General features: G+C 42.1%; 1 protein-coding gene across 2 annotated transcripts; it reads left to right on the forward strand.

The window, feature by feature from the left end:
- The first annotated feature begins 867 nt into the window (after window positions 1–867).
- On the forward strand, window positions 868–15,754 carry CASP3 (caspase 3). 2 transcript variants are annotated; one of them, XM_050895664.1, is made up of 7 exons: window positions 868–917; window positions 7,434–7,526; window positions 9,838–9,962; window positions 10,472–10,600; window positions 12,567–12,742; window positions 13,260–13,377; window positions 14,299–15,754. In XM_050895664.1, the coding sequence occupies exons 2-7, from the start codon at window positions 7,453–7,455 to the stop codon at window positions 14,523–14,525; spliced, it is 849 nt and encodes a 282-aa protein (XP_050751621.1). In that variant the 5' UTR covers window positions 868–917; window positions 7,434–7,452; the 3' UTR covers window positions 14,526–15,754. The 2 variants fall into 2 exon arrangements, with proteins under 2 accessions (XP_050751621.1, XP_050751622.1); XM_050895665.1 differs by lacking the exon at window positions 868–917 and adding an exon at window positions 6,096–6,131.
- The last annotated feature ends 2,762 nt before the right edge of the window (window positions 15,755–18,516 follow it).

Genomic DNA, 18,516 nt, shown 5'->3' on the forward strand with positions numbered 1-18,516 from the left:
CACAATTTCCAAGCTTTCACCACGCAGTGGTGGGAGATAAACCCCACTGTAAGTGGAAGGTCCTGCTCTGATGGAGTCCAGTACATCTGCGCTTATCTAGCTCGCTGAAATCTGAAAGACAGCCTCTCATTTGGTAATCATCCCCACAAATTACTTAAGACGGCGATTATCTTTATAAACCACCATTCTGTCAGAAAGGTAAATTTTTTCATCACACAGAGGAACTAAAACAAAAGACAAAAACCAACAGCGTTTGGGTTACACGAAGTCAAACACAACAGCATTAAGCGCAGCGTAACGCTTCGCTCTCGGGCAGCTATAACAGGCTCAGCACTCAAACCCACGTAAGGCTCGCGTGGGCACCCCTAGGCGCGTGGTGCGGAGGTAATCGGGGCGTAACGGCAGCCGAAGGGCGCAGTTGCTTATGTTTCCCCCGTGTGACAGAGCACACCCGCGGGGCCGGGCCCGGCCCGGCTGGCTGCGGCAAGCCCCGCGCTAGGAAGACGGGGACCGGCGGGAGTACCGGCACCGCGGCGCCCGGAAGGCCGCGGGGAGGGATGCGGAGGCGGCCACCCCGCCCGTCTCCCCAGCCATGGCGCTCGGCTCGGCCTCACGCCGCCTCCCCTCAGGGCCGGGAGCGGCCTCGCACGGCGAGGAACGGCCTCGGGGGGGGGGGGGGGTATGAGGAAAGCAGTCCCCCCGACACCGACTCACCGCCACAGCCCGCGCGCTGCCGCCGTTGCCGTTTGAACGACGTGCCGTTGGGGCGCGCTCCTCCGCCCCGCCTCGCCCGGGGAGGAGCCAGAGGGGCCGCGAGGCGATCGCGTACAGCAGCGGTGCTCTCTCAGCGCCGAGCCGAGCCCCGGGGAAGGCAGGTCGGAAAGCAGCGCCGGTAGAGCGGGCAGGCGGCAGTGCCGGTAAGTGGCGGTGGCGGGGCCGAACAAAGCGGGGGTGGAGGGGGGGAATAGGGCAGGGCTGGCTGGCTGGCTGGCGCCTGCCCGGCGCCAGGCTGTGGCTCTCCGGCTCCGCGGGGCCTCGGTCCGGCGGGGGCGGCCGCCCGCGCCTCTCCCGCAGGGCACCGGCTGAGGGGAGCGGGAGCCTCCCCACACCTGGGCCGGGAGGGGAGCTGCGGCTCGTCCGGGGTGGGGCGGGCCCGGGTCAGAGCGCCGCCTTCCTGCTGCTCCGGCTGCCTGCGGGGCTCCTGCCACAGCAGGTCCTGCGGCGGCGGGGCGGTTGTTTGTCGGGGGCGGATGTCCTCCCTCCGCCCACCACAGCGCCTTGCCTCCCGGGCGCGGCGGGAGGGGACTGGCTCCGGTGCCGTCCCAGCGCTCGCCGCTTCGCCCTCCCTGGAGGGAGAGTGCGGAGGCTTAGTTATGAGTTTTCCAGAAGCTTGAGGCAGACAATTTGCTCATTTAAGTCTGTTTTTGTGGAGAAGCTGCCTAAACAAAAGGGGGGGGGGGGAAGCTTGAATTTTAAACTGTTTTCTGGTGTCCCTCCGATAGACTGTAAACTAACTGGAAACACAGGGTCAAAATCTGCATTTGGATCTACCAAAATAAAGCTTTGGAGACAGCGGGTTAAATCTCATCTGGAAAATGGCTCTGCAGCGACCCAGTTGCTAACAAAGAGTGAGTGTGCGATAGCTGAGAGGCATCATCCCAAGACGAGGGTCACAGGGGCAATGGTACGGAGGCTTACCTCTATTGTACTGATCTTGCCAGTGCAGGGAAGGCATACTTGAGGCCCTCACAGACACTGTGACTAAGTTTTTATAGCATGTAGAAGGCCCTGTCCGAGGTCTGTTGTGTCCTGCCTTTTCCCTGTTGGGTTGAGCGATAGCACTGGTAATCTAGTCTTTTACCTTCCAACTCGTAATTCTCTCCTTCAGTTATCTGCTTCTCATCAGTTGGTAGGTTTGAAAATAACACATCCTGTCCTTAATGTTAAGGAGCCTGACAGGGCTATTATCTGTTGCGGTGGTGATGTGGTTAATAGGTGTAGGTGAATTAATAAGCAAGGGTCCCATCTACTCTCAGAATAATTTCAGGTCTTGGTGATTTTGCAGATGAATGCTGACTAAAACAAAGTCTGTTTGCTTTTGGAAGATCAGAGTACTGGCCCAGTGTCAGTGCTTTCCAACAACCACATCCAGACCAGAAGTAATGTGAATAGCTGACACAGTGTTGGCATGCTTCCTTCAGTGGTAGCAGCATTTAATAGGGGGATAATGCCACACAGAAAACGTGATGGTATATTCCAAATGTTTTTAGTTTTTTCATACAGTCAGCTTCTATGTTTTCCTTCTGTTATTAATTAGATAATTATTGGTTATCATTATACATTGTAGAATGGAAAATTCTTAATTTGCATGTCTTCATTAGTATTGCAATGTGCCATGTATATATTTATGTACATAAAATACCTTCTTTGAATGCTTGACATTTTCTCTTGCAGTCATGTGAGGTGGAAAACTGCCCTTTTCTAATCTTTAAGGACATGTTTTATGATACTGGTTTCTGTTTCGGACATGTATTTTAATACTGCTACAGTCATTGCTTTGTAGCAGCTGACATATACTGAACATGTGTTGTCTTGTCTCCTGTGGTTTGCATATTTCAAGATACAGTTGGTAACTAGAGACAATTCAGTTATTTGCTTCCTTCCCTGTCTGAGAAGCTTTGGTATTATTTTTATCACTATATCATTAATTTCTCTTGTTGGTTCACAATTCAAATAAATATTGCTTTAAAAAGAAACCTGATGGTTCTTATGGCAGTGGTGATATATGATGATGTGAATTTATTTTCATTAGGTCCAGGTAGAATAAGTAAATCCAGGCTGGAATGGAGTAAAAATGTTTTTATTTATAATTTTCCTATCAAAAGAAAAGCATTGGAACAACTGCATTTATATGAGGCAAAATATATTTTTGCTTTTACTGCTATACAGAGACACTTTGGTCATTTTTGGTAGCTTGCTGGGCGTAGTTTTGGACCTTTTTGAACCACTTTATTTTTTACTACTTAGTACCTGTAAAGATCATTGTAGCATCATCTTTATATTCGCTATCTCTGTCTCATAGGGTTTTTTAAAAACTTTATTTTTTTTCTGATAAAATATTGTAAAATAAGCTTCCTAAAACCTACAGAACATATTCTGCTAGATTAGAAAAATGCTGTTGCTCATTTCAGCTACTTGTTTTTTGCGTTTCCTTACAGTTGAAAGCTCGTCTTACCTAAGCTTTCAGAGAAAAGAATATCAAGGAGCAGAATAACAATTTTTAATTAAATTCTTAATGCATTGTCCTGATATTTTTTTTTCCCCTATCCCTAACAGCATGAGATCATCCTCTACAGGGAAATGTGTATTCTGCTTGACAGAACATGACATCATTGCATTACCTAAACCAAGATGAGGCAATTCTTAGTAGTTTGTTAGAATCAGCACCGTCCTCCAGAGAGCGTTGCTGTTACCCTGCCTAGTGCTTTAGAGCAGAAAATGTACTGCTGGTTAAAATGTGCGTTTGAGTGTCTAGCAACAAAACAGATATCTCTTTGTGGATGTCTTTTGTTCTTTAAAGAAGTGCAGGTGACTTGGTGCGTTAAGGTGCTCAGAATTTGATGGATATTAAAGGTGAGTTACAGATTCTATTCTGAAGATAATGAATGTATGTTTTAAATACCTAACATATTATACCCAGTTTTTCTTCACTATCTCTCTAGCTTCTGTGAAGACTCTTAGACAAACTCCAGTCGTGATGCAGTAGAATGCAGTAAACTCTAACACTTCATTAAACAAGTGAAACTGTAGGCTGCGAGCTAGGCTTGCAAAAGCTTTAGTAAGAAATACTTTTATGATACAGTACTACAAAATGTGTTTTAAATTTTTCAGAAACAAAGTACTGTAGTTCATTGTAATTGTAGGTTTTGCTAGCTACTTCTTCAGATGTCATTGTTTCTTTGGCATTGGATCAAGGACAGCAGTTTTAGAGTTTTGAGTTTTAAGGTTGCAAAAGGGTCAAGGAGATAAGTCTTAATTTAAGGTCACTTAAATGTTGAACATCTTTCTTATTGTTTGCAGCATGCTTTAACATTTGTGTTGGAGAAGCATTCAGTGGTCCCAGTCTGTTAGGTCTCCAGTTTGCCTACTTAAGTCTGCTGCTGTTGACCAGTGTTATTCCCACTAGCTTACTAAAACCAGTCCCTAATGAGCTGCAACAGTTTGGTTGGAGCACACCTGATGTGAACCCAAGGCAGCCTAATGATCCACTTACCCTCCCTAATGATTCCAAGGTCTCATCTGTTGGCCAGAGAGTTGTTAGCTTTCCCTATACTTTAGCTGAGTCTTTCTCTAAGTAGTTATTGGTAGCCCAGGCTGGCTCATATGATAAGACAGGAGGTGACCACAGCTCATGTAGGCACATATTTACTAGTTTACACTAGCTGGTTCATGTACTTGCAGCACTGGCACTGCAGATCTTCACAGTGCCAGACAGCTGGGATAAACACCTGGGCTTTTAGCAGAAGTTGAATTCCATGCTGACATGGCTACGCTGCTACACAGTACACCTGCTGGCTAGTTTTGATAATGGAGTTGGTACGTGATACTGTGCTTTTTTATATGGTGTGGTTCTTCATTACTGTTGGCAGACAAAGAACAAACAAGGAAGAAAGTTAACCTTTTCCCTGTCTCTTCTATTAATCCCAGTCACAGTGAAGGGTTTGGGTTGTGCTTCTGCACGTAGTGCTTCTCCAGAAGAAGGAACAGCATGAGTAGCATCAGAATTGTGGGTCAGTCTGGCTGGATGCTTTCCTACGAAATAAAGTTTTGTTCAAAAGTGTCGGGCTGAGAGCTCAGGAAAGCTGGGAACCAAAGTCAGGGATGATTGTGGTACGGACAGGGTTGAAAGAGGCATAGAAACTCCTGGAAGCTAGGCTCTGCTGGAGCAGGGGTACTTCTAGTGTTCTTGTCAATGAAAGCCATTCTTTCACTTCCCAGGGATCAGAAGCTCTGCTCTTCAGTTACAGCTGGGTGGACACACCAATTGTCACTCTAGACCAGGCTTTCTTGTCAGTGCTAATGCTCCCTGCCCAGTCATAAGGCATAGAGTTGGATCACTGTCGTGCCACGGATCTTAGGTACTTGAATTACCCTTTGGAAGTGCTTGTCTTTTTTCACATAGGGAACTTCTAAGGAATTAGACTTTGAAGGTAGGATGAGTGAATCCGGATCATGGTGCTAGGCAGGCAAGTTCAGCATCATAGATGTAGTTCCTGCCCCATGATACTGTCTTTAAAGTGAATTTCTAAAATATAAGGCACTAATGTATTTTAGAAAATCTATTTCTAAAATATCAAGCTTATTTTATACTTTTGTAATTTGGTTTTCAGGAAATTTCCTGTGTGCTGCTAATTTACATGATACAGTTCTCAAGTCTGGAATAATTTTGTGAGCAAGAAGATTTCTTAATTACATCAGTGCTCCAAGATACAAAGTGTCATGGTTTAACCCCAGCCAGCAACTAAGCACCACGCAGCCACTTACTCACTCCTTCCCCCCTGCTCCCAGTGGGATGGGGAGGAGAATTGAAAAAAAGTAAAACTTGTGGGTTGAGATAAGAACAGTTTAAAATATAATAATAACAATAAGAAATGTAACAATAATAATAAGGAAAAGGAATATAACAAAAAAAGGGGGGGGGAGAGAGAAATAAAACCCAAGAAAAAAAACAGTGATGCACAATGCAGTTGCTCACCACCTGCTGACCGATGCCTCAGCAGCGATCCACCCCTCCCAGCCAACTCCCCCTCGTTTATATACTGACCATGATGTTCCATGGTATGGAATACCACTTTGGCTAGTTCAGGTCAGCTGCCCCGGCTATGCTCCCTCCCAGCTTCTTGCACACCTGCTTGCTGGCAGAGCATGGGAAACTGAAAAGTCCTTAACTTAGGATAAGTGCTGCTTAGCAACAACTAAAACATGAGTGTGTTATCAACATTATTCTCACACTAAATTCAAAACACACTGTACCAGCTACTAAGATGACAATTAACTATCCCAGCCGAAACCAGGACACAAAGAAATAGTATTCAGAGTAACCTTGAAGATCTTTTGAAGTCACTAAAAATGTAAGTAAATGTCCTTTAAGAAACAAGGAAAAGAAAGAGGGTTATACATACCCAGATTAGTGCTTCTGATGCATCAGTAATTGTTGCCACAGAAAATGGGTGTTCGTGGTGTACTAGCTGGAGTATAGATATGAAGTTAAGAGACTTAACATAATAATAATATGATGGTGTAAGATGGCAAATATAGTTTGCCACCAAAGAACCTAAGCCTTAAATAAGAATCTTCATCATATCTGACCGGCAAATCTTACTACTTGGTCTGGTTATTTATACATGCCTATTTACCATAAATATATCTGCTAAGTAAGTTTCTTTAAAATTCTTACCTTGTAGTGCCTTGTTTGTTTCTTGAGGTCTAAGCACTTATTTCACTTCTAAGCATTTATTACTTTGCCGTATCTGGTGATTTAGCTTTATCTTGCTTAATCCTTTTCTGAATCCTGAGTTAAAGGTAACTTGTGATAATGTGTTCCATGAGTACACACAGAGTAATTGGGAGGGAGGTTTGTTGCTTTTAAATTGATTTCTGGCTTGGTATCAATCATCATTTCTTGTCCTGTGTTCTGATCAAAAGTAAATAGCGGCCCACAGCATAGAGTTCATTTCATCAACTATTTAAAGCTATATTGTTGTGGTTTTATTTTATTTATATTGCAATTGCCTTCACATACACCGATTAGGATTGCATGCAGTGATGTTTCATTTGAAATGGAATGCAGAGAAATTATTTATTTCTCAAAATACTATGACCCAAAATCTAATCTTCTATGTTAGTCTTTGCACACACCTGATAACTTGTATTGGTTGGTTCTGGATCTCAATTTCTGTCTTACTGAGATGGAAGGATCCATATATGATACAATATTCATAATACTAAAATGCTGCTAATGCATGTAGGGACATTACAGTATTTTAAAGATTGTTTTCAATTTGTTTGTCTCTTATCCTGCTTTTTATAGGCATTTTCAATGATTTGGTCACAGGGATCTGCAGAGTCTTTTTCCCAGAGTTGTTTTAGAATGCAATAATTTAGAAAAATATTTCATGTTTTTCTTTCAAATATAAGATATGTAGGGATTACTCAGAAATGCTATTTTCTGCCTACCAAAGCTAATACTCCTAGGCTAATGTTATTCTGTGTGACTATCCCCTTTTAACATGCCTGTTTTCTCTGTAATTCTAAAAAATTGCTCTCTGATTGTGTAAGGCTTTAAGGAAATCTAACAAAAATTAAGCAATTTGAAGGTATTATTTCATCTGAAAATTAACTGTCATATATTTCTATTTTCTTATGTTTTCAAGCTGATAATTGAGAGCCATAATGGCAGACATAGGAGATGGACCACATTCAGGGGAAGATCTGACAGATGCAAAATCCATTCCTGGTTCCAAAGGGTAAGTGAGGTACTTTTGGTTTAAGTCTTCAATTTAAGTCTTGAGGAACCTTGTGCTGTAACAGAAGGTGAGAGCCATAGAAGAAATAATGCTAAAAGGAAAAGTTTCAATTACGGTAAATTATAATAATCTCAAACAACTATTAGAGTTGTTGTACTGACTTTGAAAATATAGTCTCTGTCAGAACAGGCCATGTGTATGTACAAGGAACTAAAAAGCAAAACACTTGAGGTGCAGTTAGACTTGCCTTAACAATATAATCAAGTGGTTAGCTGTTCTTGAAAAGAGACTTCTCTGTCTCACCCCGGGCTGAATGTTCACCCCTTTCCTTGAAGTGCTTCTAGAGCTCACCTGAACCTGTGGCAGACAGTTCAGCTGCTTGAGCTCACCTGCTGTAGGGTTGTATGTGCAGAAGCACAAGTGCAAGGGGAACTTACGGGGTGGAAGGGAGGAAACGCAGGCCTGTTCTTCCTAGTGACAGCTAGTTGTTACACTGGTGTAGCACTATCATCAGATTACACTCTCTCTGGGAACTTAATTTGTGTCTGAAGTCATTCTTTTTAGTATTTCAATGAAAATTAGATTTAAGAGCATTACAGACTTTTTATTTGTAGAACACAATATGGTAGTGGGCCCCAGTCTTGTAACCACTTACCCATGTGCTTAAATGAGAAAATCCATACTGACTTCAGCATATATGGACTGAGTAGAATTGACAGCCGTTGCAGAGTCATGAGTGGTGGTGTAGTTAGCGTGCTCATTAAGGCAGAATTACAGCTGCGTATGGAGTCTTGGTCTTTCTAGCTTTTGAATATTTACTTGTGAAAATTCAATGGTAATATGACTTTTGGTTAGAATTCAGAATAGATTTACAATCTCGGAGCTGATCTTGCCTCCAGGTACATAGCTTTCAGAAGGTGATAGTAAAAAAACCCAGGTGATTTCTTGTTGATATAATAGTTGGTTTCCTTAAACTAATTTTTCATATTCTACTGTGCAGAGGCATTATCATTTTAGACACAGTTCTTCCTTGATTCTTTAAATTTTAAGCTTGTTACAAGTTGCACAGAAGATTACTACAAATACAAATGACTTCACTTTTTTTTATTTTTAAATGATTTGTGTATGTGCACACTTTACCGAACTTGAAACAAAAGTTTTATTTGGGAGCATAACTATACAAAGCAGTTTTATTTAATTTAAACTTTGGGCAAGTACAGTCTTGAGTAGTCTTAAATCAGATCTACGAACTGATTTAACAGACGTAACTTAGAGTCATAGAATCAGAGAATGGTTTGGGTTGGAAGGGACTGTAAAGATCATCTAGTTCCAACCCTAATGCCATGGGCGGGGACACCTTCCACTAGATCAGGTTGCTCAAAGCCCTGTCCAGCCTGGCCTTGAACACTTTCAGGGAGGGGGCATCCACAGCTTCTCTGGGCAACCTGTTCCAGTGTCTCACCACCCTCATAGTAAAGGATTTCTTCCTAATATCTAATCTAAATCTACCCTCTTTCAGTTTAAAACCATTACCCCTTGTCCTATCACTATGCTCCCTGATAAAGAGTCCCTCCCCATCATTCCTGTAGGCCCCCTTTAAGTACTGGAAGGCTGCTATAAGGTCTCCCTGGAGCCTTCTCTTCTCCAGGCTGAACAACCCCAGCTCTCTCAGCCTGTCCTCACAGGGGAGGTGCTCAGCCCCCTGATGATCTTCACGGCCCTCCTCTGGACCTGCTTGAGCAGGTCCATGTCTTTGTTATGCTGGGGGCCCCAGAGCTGGATGCAGTACTCCAGGTGGGGTCTCATAAGAGCGGAGTAGAGGGGGAGAATCACCTCCCTCGACCTGCTAGCCACACTCCTTTTGATGCAGCCCAGGATGCGATCGGCTTTGTGGGCTGCTAGCACATATTGCCAGCTCATACTCAGTTTTTCATCCACCAATACCTCTGAGTCCTCCTCCACGGGGCTGCTCTCAATCCACTCATGGCCCAGCCTGTATCCATGTTTGGGGTTGCCCCGACCCAGGTGCAGGACCTTACACTTGGCCTTGTTGAACTTCATGAGGTTCGCACGGGCCCACCTCTCTAGCCTGTCAGAGTCCCTTTGGATGGCATCCCTTCCTTCTAGAGTATCAATCACACCACTCAGATTGGTGTCATCGGTAAACTTGCTGAGGGAACTTCTAGGGAACAAGTAGCAAACCTTACCAGTTTCATGGGTTTTGCTAAAATAACCTTATTTTATTATTATTTTGAAACTAGAGAAGAGAGATCGGAAATTAACACCTAAAGTTTGTCTGATTTCTATACAGAAAGAACCTACCTCCTAGCAAGACTATGGACTCTGGAATTCTGCCAGACTACAGTTACAGAATGGATTATCCAGAGATGGGGGAATGTGTAATAATAAACAATAAGAACTTCCACAGACAGACTGGTACCACTTTCAAATTTTTAAGTTCTTTCTGTAATTTAGATAAATTAGTGGCATGTATTATTCTTCAAAATTAAATATGCAGGCCAATTTTGATTGCAATCTAAAATTAAGTGGTTTGAATGGGTGTGATTCATTTCAGTGCGTTCTTCCAAATACGCATAGAGGGAACAGATCAGGGTATAGCAGTAATGGGGAGAAAAGTTGGTAAGCAGTACAAGTTCATCTTACCTTTTAGTCATGATTTCTGTTTTGCAAATGAAATCCTTTTTTATGTCTTTATATAGATAGGTAGATATAAAAATAAGGAGTAGATAGATCTACAATATAGGTACAGAGAGAGGGAGATGGTGTGCATGTATAACAGTGCAATGTTTTTTCTGTTAGAGTGAATCTGGAATAATGGAATAATATTCCAGACTGATACAGGTATAAGTGAGAAAAGAATTTGACTCAATCAGACCATGCCATCTATATCATATAAAAAATAATAACATTTGTCTTATGTATAGGGATGTTACCGCGTTCGGGTACAGATGCGGATGCTGCAAGTGTCAGAGAAGTTTTTATGAAGTTGGGATATAAAATCAAGATCAACAATGATCTTTCATGCCAGGACATTTTTAAACTATTGAAAAATGGTAAGTAATAATATGTTCAGTGTGTGTATTAAATCAACCACTGTTTCCAAATACATCTCTAGCCCTCACATCTCTTCTTCCATGGTTCTTTTAGATGGTATTTCACACCTACTGGTGGTTTATTGCTAAGGATGACATGTACATCATAGTTTCTATGTTTATTCATCTTTGCTGTCTCTCCATCTTTTGTGCCATGACTGTTGTCTCCGTATCCTTTTTCATCTTCTAAAGAAGGCTGGAAAAAAGGCTGAAACTTAAATGCAGACTGATTTATATTCTGACCCTGGGATCACTGAAGCTCTGTGAGTTGGAAAGAAACCTGCTTAATTGGGTAGAGGGGTTCTGTGCTATATGCTTACTGGTGTGGCCCAAGAGGTGTTCTGATCCAGGGTGGGTTCTGATCGAGGGACCAGAACTGCAAGTGTGTGAACTGAATTACTCTTTTAGAGAAACAACTCATCTTTTGCTTGACTTGTGAAACAAAACACCTTTCTGTCAAGTGAGAGCTTTATACTACTGTTTGTGTTAGTCCTGCTTTGTTTGGACTTGGCTACATCTAGACCAGTAAATTAAATGGTGCCTGGAGGTCTGTGTAGATCTGGAACACAGGCTATTCTAGTTAACTGTTGGAAGGTGCTCTGGCATGACTGTGGCTCATGCCTACTAGCGCTCTCCCAGACTGTTCCAGGTCACAGTTCAACAGTAAAAGTGTTCCAGGGATTATTCCCAACAGCCAGTTAGCCTGCAGCAATCCTGTTTGGGTTTTTTTTTTCTTTAAATGTGTTTGCTAACGTAGATGTAGGTTCTTTAGTGCCAGTTAATGTTTATGCCAGGGAATGCTCCCAGGCATGGTTAATTTATTAGTACAGTTGCAGCCTGTCTGTTGACAGTAGCTGAAAGTGGAAAGACCTCTGTCTTACCTGTGGTATAAGGCCTCCAAATAGACAGTGTAAACTAGAGACTGCAGCCTAACTAGAGATTCCCAAAAAACAGCCTTTCCTGACTCTTCTAGATGCAGTGCTTGTCCATAGATTGTAGAAATGCCTGAGTGTGCATCGCTTGAGAAAAATCTAAATCAATCTTTTTCCAGAATAGAAATTCAGTGTTTTGGCAAGCTCTAAACAGAAGACTTCAGCTTTTGGAACTGTTACACTTTTCATCTACACACTCTTGCATCTTCTTGAGTTTCCCACTCAGAATTCCTTTTGGATCCTTTCTTTTAAACCATGTTTGTATCTTTTCATATATTTAAAAGAATCATCTTGATCCTCAAGTACAATCCTCACAATGTCGGGCAACAAAAGACATCAGAGAATATCTGTTCTATGCTCTTTGCCTAGCACAAGATGGAAAAAAAAAAATTAAATCTACAAACACTTTCTATCAAGCTTAAGTGTCTTTATGTACAAAACTCAGAGGCTTGAAAAAATCTTTCTAGACCTTGCTACAGGGCAAGAGTGAGAGAGAGAGGGGTAATGGTATTACCTAGGTCCCTGCAGCAGCAGCAACTTTCATGCTACCTTCAGTTCCCATGTAATACAAGTAGTTGAAGCATCTCTGATTGGAAAGAGAGGTAAGGCTTCCTCATCCTTTCCCAAAACTCAGAACTTCCCATCAGTCCCATCCCAGATCACAAGACTGTTGACCATTACTGCATGAGCGAAGCATACCATTCAGATTTAGAGACACTGTGGGAACACCCTCTTTTGTCTCCTCGCAGGGTTCCTGGCCTAGTTCTGTGGCCATGTCTTAGCACGGGTAGGGTTGGCCTTTAATTTGGGATTTTCTGTGTCCAACCTCCTGAAGTAAAGTAGGCTGGCTCCTTTTTTTCAGAAGTGAAGACTGGTTGGAGGTTTCTAAACATGGAAATTAGTTCTTAAAGACTGCTGTCACATAGGAAGCATCAAATGTTCAAAGCTTTTACAGAATGCAAGAAGTTAAGATAATTCTCTTTTTTTCTTTCAAGTTTCTGAAGAAGATCACAGCAAGCGAAGCAGTTTTGTTTGCGTGTTGCTCAGCCATGGTGATGAAGGATTCATCTATGGTACAGATGGCCCTCTTGAACTGAAAGTGCTAACAAGCCTTTTCAGAGGTGACAGGTGCAGAAGTTTAGCAGGAAAGCCCAAGCTCTTTTTCATTCAGGTAATGTACAGCTGAACAATGATCATCAAATCAGCTGGATACTTACAAAAAATATTGTTTCCCATTAATTATTAGTGCAAAGAAGTTAATTATTTCTAAAATTGATTTAAATGGAATTACTTTCAGAATAAGATTCTCTTCAGATCTAAAAGTGGCACAGTCTGCCCTACTAGGTGGGCAGTATTTGTAATAGCTCAGATTGCATTACCTTAATTCTATGGATTAAGTAAAATCTTTCTGAACACTAGCCAATATTTTAGTGAGTTTCTGAATGCACTTTTGAATTAATATCTTTCTTAACCAAACTGTGTAGTTGATTTAAATAAATGCTGGTTACTTTTCTTCTGAGTCTGTCTAATGGAAATGTGACATATAAATTCTTGTTATTTTTGCAGTTTTTTAATCGGGATATTATCGTCTTTAAAATGGAAAAAAAAAATCAATATTCTGATCATGATCGCTGCCTTTATTTCTTGATTTTTTAATTGTATTTTCCATTCTTTTTTCCACCAAATAGGCTTGTAGAGGGACAGAATTAGATTCCGGTATTGAGGCAGACAGTGGATCAGAAGAAACAATGTGTCAAAAAATACCTGTAGAAGCAGACTTCCTGTATGCATATTCTACAGCTCCAGGTGAGAGACTTGCAAAGAAATTTTTGTTCCTGAAATTGTATCTATATATCAGCTTGTATTAATATTGTAAATGACAATTTGCAGTTGTATCCAGTCAGTGGGTGACTACTTCATTTGTTTTCTTTCATGGAAATACGAATTTTCTTCCCTCAGTCATTTTTTTCTCCCCTGATTTGATTTCCTTTTGAGGTAGTTGCTATTCTCAGTTTCTACAAGCCCTCCCACCCCAAACCCTGAATATACATCTTTCTAACTAGCAAACCCTCAAATGTTCAGCTGCTATAAATTCAGTTAATCTGAGTTGTGCAAATAATTTACAGCCGGAAGTAAAAGGTGTTATTAGTTCTGAGAGAACAAAACAATCAGATATCTGTAGATGCACATACAGAAGTGTGTGATAAACACCAGCATGTTATTTGCCTATTGACTCTATTTTCATTGCATCCTTAAGCAAAATTAGTAGTGGCAAAGCCGTTAGTATGCCTTTTACGTTATTGGTTAGCAGAAGTAGGTTCCAGTCTTTAATTCATGCACATAGTCTTGAAGATAGTGACACTGAAATCCATTTTACATCTTGGCTCCATCTGTACTGTCACCTCTCCTTCATAAACGTGTACTCTACAAAGAAGTAGTAAGTGATTAATGGCTAAGACTGTTGCAGCAGAAGATAGTTTTCCTGCCTTTTGATTTTCTACCTACTTAAAGTTTTCTTAGATTAGAAAAGATGAGAGGATTAGAAAAATCTTTTGAGTTGGAATTTGGGGAGATTATCAAATCTAAATTTTGTTGGTTAGTGGTTTTGAGTTTTTATTTTAAAACATTGATTGCTATTGGAAACAATGCATTGTTCCCCTAATTGCTATCCTGTCCTGTATCAGAGGCTGCTACACCTGATCAGTTTGACATCTCTCTCTTCCACAGGCTATTACTCCTGGAGGAATTCAGCTGAAGGCTCCTGGTTTATTCAGTCACTGTGTAAAATGCTGAAGGAACATGCAAGGAAACTTGAACTCATGCAGATTTTAACTCGTGTAAATCGCAGAGTGGCAGAGTACGAGTCCTGCTCAACTCGGCAAGATTTTAATGCAAAGAAACAGATTCCATGCATTGTCTCTATGCTCACCAAAGAATTTTACTTCCCTTGCTAAAAGAATTTCACCTTGTAATTTTTCAGTTCATGTTTTTATCTGTAATTTATATGCAATGTTAGTATGGAATACCACTTTTAAATCTGAATTACTGTTCACTGCTGTGTGTGGCATAATGAACTGTCTCAAAGTTAGATATGTTCATTATTAGAAGTAAAACATAGTATAGCTATGTTAGAAATGCAAATTCAAGTAGCTGAAGCACAGGCAAATTTGAAAGTAGTGGTCTGAGTATCTTGGAAAAATTAGGAAGAGGAGACTGAGGAAAGATCAGATCACTTGTCAGATCTATTTGGTGCTACATTTCACTTTGCTGAACGGGCAGAGAAAAGAAACAGTTCTTGTAAATAGTTTGGTTTCATATCTTTGCCAATAGGAAGAAGATTCATAATGTGGTATGTTTACTAATGATGATAATATGATAGTAGTGTGATCGTAGATTTCTTCTTAACTCAAGTTCTTAAAGTTTAGGTTATAAACTAACCTAAGCTGGTTTTATAACTTAGGGCATAAACTGTGGAAAACAGCCGTTTCATTTTTTACATACAATTAAGAAGCATATTTAGAATACAGTCATTTTTTTCCTGATCATTTTATAACTTTTTGTATGGAGTATTAGGTAAAGCAATTATGTCAACACGGTAGCTGTTTCAAAATAAATTTTGTATTCTGACCTTGAAGCTGAGTGACTAAGGGACCACTCTTCCAAAACTTCTTTTTCTGCAGCTCCCTAAGGGGGGAGCTGTTGGGGCATATTTTGGGCTATAAGAATCAGTGCAAACGGAAGGCTACATTCTGAATAGTCTGTTTTCCTCTTTCTGGCTATAAATAAGAGTGGGTTTGCTTTGTGCTTATGTGCGTACCACATTTAATCTGTGTGGAAACCTAGATTTGTGATACTGGAGAAATGTCACTTCTTAACTCTAATATCAATTTGAGTTAATTATAAAACTTTAGCTAAAGTATGTTAACAAATAGTAAATTTATATCTCTTGACTCTGAATTTTGTGGAACAGGCTTTTACAATTTTGTAAAACATTTTTGTTGATGTTTCAGCTTGTGGCAGTCCTTTTAAGATCAGAGGAAGACAGAATGGTGAATGATTATAGGGTGCTTGCAAAACAAGACTTAAAACTCTTTAAATTGTGTAGGATAAACAATGTTAGCAAATTGATGTTCAGTTCCAGAGGCATTTGGTGGTTTTTGTTAAATTAAATACTGTTTGCTAAATTGTATCATGCTTTTCTAGGTGTATTATTTGTTTAGGATCTGATAGCTTTGGCAAATTAATTTTAACTTTAATTATGTCCCTTTTTCTCAAAATACTACTTTCCCTTTTCGTCCCCATCTGCCTTACCACCTGAAGTTGAAAAGAAGCTGCTTTAAAGCATTGTATACCGTATAGCCAGGTAATAGGAGTAGTGATTGAGACATGGGGAATGCAGGTTCAAAAGTTATGCAGAGGAGGCAATGTTAAACATTGTAGATGCGTTCTCTGATGACTGCCTGCTGAATAGGAGGAATCTTGTCTCTGTCTTGTAGAAATGTTTTGAGAGAGAGGATTAGTCTATTTTAACTGATTGAAACTTAAGTTCCAGGCAGATTTATTACCCATGCTTCTGTTGAAAAACTAAATAGGCTCCCGTTAAACATACCTAAAAATAACATTCACAAAACCCGGTATGTAGGTTTCTTCATGTAGGTTGTGAATTACAACAAGCAGCTGCACAGTTATATGTTGTAAATGACTGACAGGACTTCTGTTAATCTTACTGTTTCCAAAGCAAGTATTGCCAAAGTATACTTCAAAGTAACTGGGAATAGGAATGTTCCTTGAATTCTTAGTTATTTTGCTGTGAAAAAGTCCTGTCACGGAGTTTGCTCTTCCCTTAGATTCAATAGGTTCTGGTCTTGATCCTTCTTGGTCCTTTAAAGGAAAAATGATTCTACAACTTTTCCAATAGTCTTTAAAATAAAGCAAAACAAAATCAAAGCTCAGCTACAATGAGTAACCAGTCATTTAGGAAGATGTAGAGGGGGGGCTTAGGGAAACAGGTAATATTCCCGTCAGTCCTTTCCTCTCAGGACGAGAGCCGCGTTTTACTCCAAGTCAGTAAATTCCTTCACAGTGCCAGGAAGGCTTCTGAATATTTCTAGCTGCGGGCTGGTGTTCCAGTCAGTGGGACTTGTGGGTAGAGACAGAGCCTGTTGGAGAAGGGAGGGGGGAGGCAAGAACGTCCTTGAACGCTCACTCAGTTTGGCAAGGAGGTCGGACTAGAGCTGGTGAGCTAAGCTCATGGTAATTGGGAAAATGTGATCTAGTTGAAAGGCTGAATTTGGGGAAGAGGCAGTGGGATGGAAGATTGTAACAGAGTAAGAGTTTAGGAAAGACATGAGGAAAATAGGACAACTTAAACAGTTGTCTGTAGGGTGATGCTCAGCGTGTGAGGACCACAGAGAAATAGATGAAGGCCATAGTATAGAGGCACAATTGCCAGTCAATCATTGCTGTAGGTTTTGGCTGGATAAATCACAGAAAATTGGAAGATTAAGGTAGAGGAGTGGAAGCAAAGTGAAAGGAGGGATTGCACAATGTAATGAGACAGAGGAAGCTGCCTTAGTTTGAGTGAAGCTAAAGGAGAAAGGAACAGGTGATTTATGCTAAAAACCTGGCAGAAAGCACATGTCAGTTTTACAACAGGCTCCACTGGTAAAGGGGCAGGTGAACTATCTTTTTATTATTTGGTTTTGTGATAAAAGCTTGTCTGCACACCCACAAAGGAGCACAGAAAGACAAGGGCAGGAGGGGAAGCCTAAATAACACCCTGCCCTGCAGGGCTACTCCCAGGCCCCTCACGGGAGCCATCAGTCCATCAATGGCTCATCTCTACAAGCCCAGAGGTGCACAGGGGCGCAAGTGCAAGCAGGAACACAAATTAAGGACTTGGAGGCAGGGACACCCGGCATGGGCTCCTCCCAGGGCTGTCCCAGGAGAGCCTCAGCCCCAGGATCCAGGTGTGAAACCCATCAAGGTGAGGCAATGCAGGAGCACCTTTCATGTAATGGTGGGACACATCATGGGATGCAGGGGAAGAGCACGTGGGGATTGCACAGGATTTACTATGGGATATTTAGGGAAGGAACCAAAGGCAGGGAAAGGGATGGATTTGGGTGATTTGGGGAGGAACAACTGGCCAGCGCAGTCTGTCCTGACTTCTTACTAAATTCTGGTTTAACTGTTCCTGAGTGGGGGGCTCTGTTCTTCATGTGTGCATGGGGGACTGAGTGCTACCAACTGGAGTCAGACCACGGGTCAGAGCACTTGTGTCTCTGTGGCGCAGTGACTGGAGTGACCTGATTTATGGGCCAGCAACGGGAGTAGCACCTTGGGTCACAGTGGCCCATGTGGCCGTGGTGCCAGCACCTGGAGCAAGTGCAGATCTGGGTGCCAGCAGCTGGGCTGGGACCATGGGCTGAAAGGTGTGCGTGGCAGTGACCAGGGAGACCCAAGTGGGTGACACCAAGTGCCAGCCCCAGGGGTGGGACCAAGGGTCAGAGCCCTGTGCCCGCAGTGCAGCACCTGGAGCAGGTGCGGGTGTGCAAGTGAGTGTGTGAGCACCAGCAAGGATCGAGCCGGGCAGGAGGTGCAGTGGCCTCAGAGCCAGTGGTGGTGGGATGTCCACAGGCAAGGCCACAGGAGGAGCTGGCTATTGGGGGGACCATGAGAGTCCTGGTCAGCTCCCTCCGTGCATGTGTCTACATGAGTGAGATAGATAGTTTGTACCAGCAACTGCAGTGGGGCTGTGGCCTTGAGGGCTTTTATGTCCAGGTGCCAGCAGTGGCGGAGACTGGGGTCCAGGGTCAGTTATGGAGCAGGCTGAGTGTCTACATACGTGTATGTTCCCATGTGTGGACCTCCATCCTGCTCAGTCAGAGAGGGGAGCAGGATGAGGCCGTTGATGCTCTCTGTGTTCGTGTGAGCGTTCTGAGT

The sequence above is a fragment of the Gymnogyps californianus genome, chromosome 4, assembly GCF_018139145.2.
Source record: "Gymnogyps californianus isolate 813 chromosome 4, ASM1813914v2, whole genome shotgun sequence".
In the NCBI taxonomy this organism is placed as follows: domain Eukaryota; kingdom Metazoa; phylum Chordata; class Aves; order Accipitriformes; family Cathartidae; genus Gymnogyps; species Gymnogyps californianus.